At 34.6% G+C, this 8,854-nt stretch overlaps 1 protein-coding gene across 1 annotated transcript; it reads left to right on the top strand.

The window, feature by feature from the left end:
- Positions 1 to 1,965: 1,965 nt before the first annotated feature.
- On the top strand, positions 1,966 to 4,704 carry LOC128155321 (cyclic AMP-dependent transcription factor ATF-6 beta-like). The gene has a single exon (XM_052816967.1). It carries the CDS (start codon positions 2,165 to 2,167, stop codon positions 3,758 to 3,760), a length of 1,596 nt encoding a protein of 531 aa, XP_052672927.1. The 5' UTR covers positions 1,966 to 2,164; the 3' UTR covers positions 3,761 to 4,704.
- The last annotated feature ends 4,150 nt before the right edge of the window (positions 4,705 to 8,854 follow it).

The following is an 8,854-nucleotide window of genomic DNA, read 5'->3' as shown; positions in this document are numbered from 1 at the left end:
AGTTCAACAAAATGCAATATAGGCTATGTAATATTTATTGTCAGTATCTGTTGTGAATTCTTTGGAATAAGCTACAACAAAATAATTATAGCCTCATCTTAAATTGATGCGTTTAACAGCTAAAAGGATTTGAATTTTTCGATGAAGTATGTATTATATTTAAAAATGAATTGGGGATTGAACCTGTCTTAACAGCGTGTTTTTGACAATTGTTTACACAAAAAAAGAAGATGCGATTATTGTGAGAACTCTTATAGTCAATTATTGCAGAAACGACACAAATACCACGTCAGCAGGTATGGGTGGGCGGGTACTAAAACGGCCAATGAAAATGCTTGTTTATATAACTGGAACTCGCAATCCCGATAGTGTCGTCACTCAACGCATCAGTTTATCACTCGCAGCGAATACACCCGTGTAAGATTTGCGATAATACATATTTGAAGGGATAATATGTCAATTCAAAAATATTCATTGAAATGTTTCTTTTTTATTCCGACTGCTGAAACATATAAACATGTAAATCTAAAGAATAAATATATGAAGAAAAAAAAGTTAATTAAATCGAAGTCATGTAGGCCTATAATGATTTATCAATTTGTGCTTGAACCGGTTTCATGATCAAAATTCCACGATGCGGGTCAATTTTCAATGGATTGGGTTAATTCAACATCTTTGGTCTCAATATTCAATGATGAAAAATGACCCCTGTGTCAATTTCTAACCCGGGTCAAAATTCTTCGTTACATAAAATCCATGGGATAGCGGAATGTTTCGCACCTAATCATGTTTCGCCCTGAGATGGTTTGCTCCTATTCTGATTCGCTCTGAGATGGTTCGCACCGCGATGTTTCGCATCGATTACATGCGTAACTATGAATGATGTATGAAACATATACATGTAAATGTGAAGTAAATATTCCAAAATCCGTTTGTGTTTTGTTTTGATTTTAAAATAGGCCTATCGGTATTTTGCTTGTAGTCAACTTCAAATGTTCATTATTTTACCTGCAATGAACCAACACTTCTGACTTCTCAGTATAAATGTATAAATGAACATTGCAAAGAATATCAGATCTTCTGTGGCACAATTATGGTTTGGAATACACATAAAAAGACCGGGCATATGTGGTCAAACCTTTAAATAATAATTGATATCACACACTAAAAAAGGGTGATGGCACATGTCTACAACGTTTATTTAACGTACAAAAATTAAAAAGATAAAAAAAAAAATTGATGTCACAGAGGAAAATAATTAAAACACAGGTAACAACAAGGAACAAAATGAGAATTAACACAGACACACAATTTATTGTTTACTGATTTTAATGATCATTATTAGAAGATAAAGGAATGATAAAACATAATTGTATTTACATAAAAAAATAAACCAAAACGCTTTGTGTTTATCAAAATAATTGAAAGAGTCTGTTAAAATTTTATTAATGCTCAGTGGTAGTTTGTTTAAGTGTATATAAGCCTAGGAAGGGACCATTGAAATAAAAGTTTGATAACTTCGGGTTCCTTTATCGCGGTGGTAACGGGGCAAAGCCAAGGTTTTTTTGAAAGGGCAAGTCCACGGGTTGCTTTAACAATGATGACAGATGTGCGGTTCCTTCTGCGCTCGCCCCAACGGTCACACCGTAAAACATATTATGTAAATTTTAGAAAATGTGTTGGTGTGAGAAAAAGTGTGTGTGGGGGGGGGGGGGGTAGCCACTATACAGTATCCTTTCCTTTTTCCAAACGAATTTCCCCCAAAATTTGAAGCTATGTGTATGAACAATATTTTTTACTTGACTTTTTAGTTTTGATTACTAATTTACTTTTCGTATACGAGATGACCTGTATACATGTACGAGATGGTCAGTGTATGACTTGACTTGACACCCTAACACAACAATTAGATCGGGATCGGGATATACAACATGTCTCGTTCGAATACATTACCCTCTAAAGGAGATTTCTTTTTATTATTTGATTGATGACTTAAACATTATGTTATATTTCCACAATTTAATCATTAAAAGGTCCATCCAATTAATTTATTTGATTTATATAGCTAACAAACTGACGTCCTTTTGGGTGATTTTCGAACCGGAAGTTCATCCATATTTTCTTGCGCTGTCGTGTTGGTTTGCTAATCGACGCGACATCAGACATGGATTTGTGGAACGAGGAAAATTGCAGTTTTCTTGACAGTTCTAACATTAATTTCGAAACACCTTTTACATTAGACGAAACAGTGGATCTTGTTGACATAGATAGTGATGATTTCAAATTGTGTACCGATAATGAGCTGTTTTCAGAAGATTTTTCTCTGCAAGATTCTTTAAACAATGAACACAGTGACAGTTCAGACAGTGGAATAGGCTCAGCAAGAGTATGTGATGGCAAGTGGACTTCGTTTAACGAAAAGGAAGAAAATGCACAATTCCATCGACTAAAACCAGAATCGGATAACAAATTAGTTTTACAACCACAGAACCATGTGCGAGTCGATTTAACCCCAGAGACATTGGATCCTCTAAAATATGCAACAGGAGTAATTCCACAACAAAAATGTTTGAATATCAGTTCTATAATGGATTCAAAGGTGAAGATTAAGCCCAAACCTATTGAAAGGTCACTGAGTACAGTTACAATTCAAAATAATCAAGCTTTAAATGAAGATTCCATTCAGTCAGGTACAATGGGAATGCTAATAAATCCAATGCACAACCATCTACAAATAGACCTGGAGTCAAGAACAACAAAACGTCAACAGCGAATGATAAAAAATCGTGAATCTGCATGTTTGTCAAGGAAACGCAAGAAGGAATACTTGAACCTTCTTGAAAAGCAGCTGCAAGAATGTACTGTTCAAAATGAAAAACTAAAAGAAGAAAATTATATGCTGAAAGAAAAAATAAGAGCATTTGAAAATGAGCAAGAAAGTTTAAAAAGGACCTTTGCATTGTCTCCAACAAAGAAAATTTGTTTAATGGGTGTTTTTTTAATCTTGTGCATGAACATATTTTCTGGTAAACTGTCTCTTGTGCAGGATTGGCAACCAACAAGGGATTTGGAAAAAATACAAAGATACAAAGGGAGACAACTTTTGTCTTATCCAGAGAGAGGAGAAATGGATCTGAAAACAATTTTATCAAATTCTAACCCACAGAAGTTCCAAGAATTTTTGAACAGCTACAATGTATTTACAGGAAACAAAAGCGAAAAGAAATGTACAACCTATTTAAATCATACAGAATCAATGAAATTGGCAGAACAATTATCAGGATGGATGCAAAGGTTTAAACTTGAAAAACAGAAAACCTCAACCAAAAAATTAAGAAAATTGAAGAAATTCCCAAGGTCAAGTTATTTTCAATCAATTAACGGACAAATTCAAAAGCTGTCATCTAAGATCTTGGACAGTCAATACCAACTGCAACTTTTTAATTATAATCATAAGCAGGAGGACTTTTGGCAGATGGTATCCAAAAGGAATGACACTTTTTACATACTTTCGTTTAATACAGATTACTACTTGGTTCCTGCTGCTCTTCACAACAGAACTGAACGCCCAAGAATGTCTTTATTTATGCCGGCATTGTCTCTGAATGATTCAGTAAGACCACCATTTGGAAAAGTTGGCATGATACAGATTGACTGTGAAGTTAAGAAAACAGAATTTATTAATATGCAGAAATCCATGCCTCCAAATCCATCACTGCAGCAGAATATGACTTACTTCAGTGGTTATGGTGGAATTTAAAAATAGTTCTTCATCAATGCAATGTTGGACCATAAAATGAATCAGTGTGTGCAACATATGAAAAATTTCATTTAAAGTTCAAAATTGTGATACATATTTTTTTTTAATTGATTTCAGATCTGAGTTGATCTTGTTTAATTAATGCAACTAAATACTGGGAATAACCTAATGTATTAGCAATGAATACAGTAGGAATTTTGGATTTTTTGTTAAAATAATTTTTTTTGATTTAGTTGGGTAAATTTACCTAAGTTAGCTAGGTGGTTGTTGGGCTCCTGTCCAGAGAATTACAGTGGTACATTCCTCTTGCTATTGTGCCTATTTAATTTTATGTTGTAACTTGTAAACCAATTGATATATTATAAGGTTTTGTTTGCTTAAGTGCATTGACGATGAAATGCTCAGGCCTTAAGTTATTAAAAAATCTGCACTTGCATTTTCTCATTTATAAATTTAAGGGGAGAGGAAGGAAAATAATTATTCCATAATTACTTCTATAATCAAGCAAAAGAAATAGTGTGCCACAAGTGTTGCTCATTTATTTTCCTACCTGTTATTTTGATATTGTGGTACATTACAATTTTCATATTCTCATCTTTCATTGGTTTGTAAAAGACACTGAAAATGTTCTTTTTGTGTCCAAGGGCATGTGTGAAGGCAAACCAAGGCTAACTAGTAATAACAAATTATTAGAAATCCTTGTAGATACCTGTTGGAGGTGCCTTTTACAATGATCCTTATTAGAGCTGCCTTAAACACTTCTATGTTGTTTTTTTTAAAGTCATAAAGAAATTTAAAGTATAACTACTTATAAAGTTCCGGAGTTATCTTTCTTTTAACATTCTTGTTCAGGCAAGGGGATTTTATATAATACAATAATGTGTATCATGTAATTTTTAATCACATAATATATCTCGCCTAATAAAAAATGCTCCCTAAAAATATCAATTATTGTGATTTATTTCTTATACTACATTGAAATCAATGTTAAATGGAAAATGTATATTTTTAGAAATATTTTTAGCTCACCTGAGCTGAAAGCTCAAGTGAACTTTTCTTATCACAATCAACATCTTCTTCAGAACCACTGGGGTAATTTTAAACAAACATGGCACAAAGCATCCTTAGGCAAAGGGGATTTAAAGTTGTGAAAATAAGGACCACATCTTTTTCAAGGGAAGGTAATTGGGAATTACATGCATTAAATATTTGTTGAGATTTTTCAAAAATATTCTTAATAGCCATTTGGCCATATTAATGAGCTGAAACTTATGTAAAAGCTTCCTCAGCTATTGAGATTCAAAGTTGTGAAAATCATGACCCCCAGGGGTAGGGTGGGGCAACAATGGGGGGGGGGTCAAATTTTTACAAAAGAATATATAGAATAATTATTTTAAAATCTTCTTTGAAAGCCAGGAAAGCTGAAACTTATAAATGTGGAAGCAAGTTTACCTAGTGTAGTTTCAAAGACCCCAAGGGGTAGGGTGGGGCAACAATGGGGGGGGGGGGGGTTGTTCGATTTTTTACAAATGAATATAAAGAGTTAATAATATTTAAAAATCTTCTTTTCAGAAACTAATTGGCAAGGAAAGCTGAAACTTTGTGGAAGCATCCTTAGTTAGTTTAAATTCAAAGTTGTGAAAATCATGACCCCCAGGGGTAGGGTTGTGCGACAATGAGGGGATGGGGGGTCGAATTTTTATATAGGAATATAAAGAGTAAATATTTTAAAAAATTTCTTCTCAGAAACCAGTCAGTCAGGAAAGCTGAAACTTGTGTGGAAGCATCCTCAGAATACATGTTGATTCAAGTTTCTTCAAATCATGACCCCCAGTGGTAGGCAGGGGCCACACTGGGGGTCGAATTTATATAGGAATGGATAGAGAAAAATCTTTAAAAACCTTCTTTCCATAAACTGATTGGCCAGAAAACTGAAACTTATGTGGAAGTTAGGTAGATACAAGTTTGTTCAAATGATGATCCCCGGGGGGTAGGATAGGGTACGTTACAACGTGAAGTGGGGGGGGGGGCATTTTTACATAGGAATATATCGAGAAAAAAACTTTAAAAATCATCTTTAAAAACCATTTGTGCAGAAAAGCTGGAACCGTAGTAAATTTTATACTACATTTTTTATAAACTATAAACTCATTTAACTCCTTCAAATTAAGAATCATTCTAAATGTATTGTCAGCCTTAGGAGGAAGAAATACCGTTGAAATAAACTGATCATCACACGGTATTTATAGCTTTCCGAATTACACCGTTGTCTTTCAATTTTTGAATTTCACAATCCAAATACACTGCTTATGTACTATTCACAAAAGTTTTTCTTACACAGTATTGAGAAGGAACAGATATAAACATAAACTGTATCCAGACCTAATAACTAGAGTGACATTGCCATGTTATCTCTTTCCAATTCGAGAAAAAATTGTTGTAGTCTGCCAGCAATTAACAAGTTAGAAAGAATAATCTTACTGTGACCAGGCTACGCTCAGGTCACAGTAAGAATTCGTCCCATATACTTGCAATGTAGCAGCCGCGAAGCGGATCAGCTTCGCGTCGATTTTAAGTCTGTTAAAAATATTCTGCATGGGAAAAACACATTTTTACACATCACAAACCTTTATGAACATGCATATGTGGTTTAATCCACAAAATATCCATTTATTGAGTCGTACCAAGGCATTTTGTTGATATACACGTTTGAATTTGCCTGCCATTTTTGTCGAAATCGCACTCGGAAAGTCTCGGATTTTATCATTAACATGGCGACCATAAACAGCAAATTTTCAAACGTGATGTTAAAAGTGGCAGTGATTTCGTTGCAAAAACAGTTAATCTGATAATATGGGATTATAAGAAAGCAACAATGTAGATATTTGAAACCAATCATATGAAAATTTAGGCCAGATATAGTGCAATATAATTTTTTTATTTGCTACGAAGGGAGTATATGGGACGAATTCTATCGTTAAACCGGGTCCGTAGGACATCTGTCATTTTAACGATAGAACATTCTATCTATGAACAAGTCACTAGTAACTGCTGGATATTTATCACCAACCTGATTTTATGACGCCGATAGTTTTGGTTCCGGTTCCTTCGGTAGGGGCGAAAGGTTTCGCGGACAATCTCTCATGTTATTGCTTCCATCACTTTTTGGTGATTTTTGATAAAAATACAGACACACACACACCGATGAATAAAATGCAATTGAAATCAATAGAAGAGAAAATGTCCAAGATATCCGCATTGACACATTATCACATTATCATTTTAAATCAAAAGTTCACAGGAAGGGAATTCAAACAACTTTCTCATGGAGATTCATATTGGGAAATGTTTACATCTTTTTACCATTCGGAACTCACTCGGAATGCCTTGCACAATTTTTCAACGTTAGAGTCCGGGCTGTTTCATGGCTGATGCAATGGAAAATCACCGTAGACTTTCTATTTTGGGACAGATTACAGTTGTATGATTGACTGACATCCTACAATCTAGAGGGAAAAAACTCAAAACGATATGAGATAAACCCATTACATGTATAAAGGTATACAGAAATAAACTCATGTGTTTTGCCTATTTCAATGGACTCTATATTATTATAATGTAAGCATGTATTCAGTACTTTCATAACCTGGAGTTGTCGTTCGTTACACGAGTTATATCTCCATTAGAGCAGGTATAGCGCTGGGTAAGAAGTGTAAACATATGGTTGAAATAGACGTTTTTGTGACAATTGTGCAATTAAAAAATGCTGTAATGCTACAAAAATAAAAGGGCGATTTGACGAGCGTGTTAAATTCAACTTTGTTTGTACCATCTACCAATAATTAGGGTTTCAGGTCAAAGCGTCATTGATTGTTGTATTATCCAGATAAGTGGACAGGCAAAGCCATCACGAAGAATGAAAAATGCTTCATTTATAGTTTTGTCTGTCTAACTCTCTAAAATGAATATTTCATTCAAGGTCGAAGCACACTCCAATCATATTGCATTATACCTACGTACCTGCTCTGATCAATGGCGGAAGTTACTACATTTAGTATGAAAAAAAATTACAATAACAAACTGTCAACCGTCTCAAAAATCCATAAAACGAAATACAAATTCAAAGCAGATCGCAACACGCACGGACCTCTAAAAAGATAGAGGTAGGATCAGGTATATAACACACAGATGTTACGTACATAAGGTACGGTATCTTATGTTCTCATTCGGACTAAAATCTCACACTTTCATTGGTTTATACATGACACGTGACTGCCGAATATATCTCTATTCGTGGCTCTACCTCCCCGGGGCACCACAGGTGGGGCCAAATATGCAAAAAAGCCAAATTTTCAAAAAACCTCTTCTCTACTTCCACACATGTCAAGAAAAAACTGGTTGCATGCTTATGATGTTCATGAAGCCCTCTACCACAATTGTGAAATTCATGGCCCCTGGGTCAGGGGTTCTGGCTCTAGGGTCGGGCCAATATGGCCATATACTAGTAGTAAAAATGTTTTAAATCTTAGAAAATCTTCTTCTCTACTCCCATATACATTTGTTAAAAACTAAATGCATGATTATGATGATCATGAAGCCCTCTACCAAAATTGTGAAATTCATGGCCCCTGGGTCAGGGGTTCTAGATCTAGAGTCGGGCCAATATGGCCATATAGTAAAAATGTATTAAATCTTAGAAAATCTTCATCTCTACTCCCATATATATTTGTTAAAAACTAAATATTTACATTTGCAAATATGCTTCCTTATATGAACCTATAGAAGAGCGAAAACGTTCAATTCTGTCTGAACGTTTTCGTCGTCACAATAACTGCACGCGCTTATTGCTTGACGGTTGCAATAATGTAAACGTAAAAGCACCGTTATATTAATAATTCTGAACGGTTTGCCATTCTCAAACGTAAATATAAGTAATAAACAGCAATGTTAAAATGTTCACCGGGATATGAACTTCGGGCTTCACAGGAGTTGATCACGTGACCAACCAAGTTCATATCCCAGTGAACTTTTTAAATTGCTGTTTATTTCTTAAATTCATGATGATGATGTCCATGAAGCCCTCTACCAAAATTG

The sequence above is a fragment of the Crassostrea angulata genome, chromosome 7, assembly GCF_025612915.1.
Source record: "Crassostrea angulata isolate pt1a10 chromosome 7, ASM2561291v2, whole genome shotgun sequence".
Classification (NCBI taxonomy): Eukaryota; Metazoa; Mollusca; class Bivalvia; order Ostreida; family Ostreidae; genus Magallana; species Magallana angulata.
Note: the sequence above shows the minus strand (reverse complement) of the source record. Positions and strands in the feature narration are given on the sequence as shown.

Excerpts from the sequence above, each read along its gene's own strand:
- LOC128155321 (XM_052816967.1), top strand. The coding sequence starts at position 2,165 with ATGGATTTGTGGAACGAGGAAAATTGCAGTTTTCTTGACAGTTCTAAC.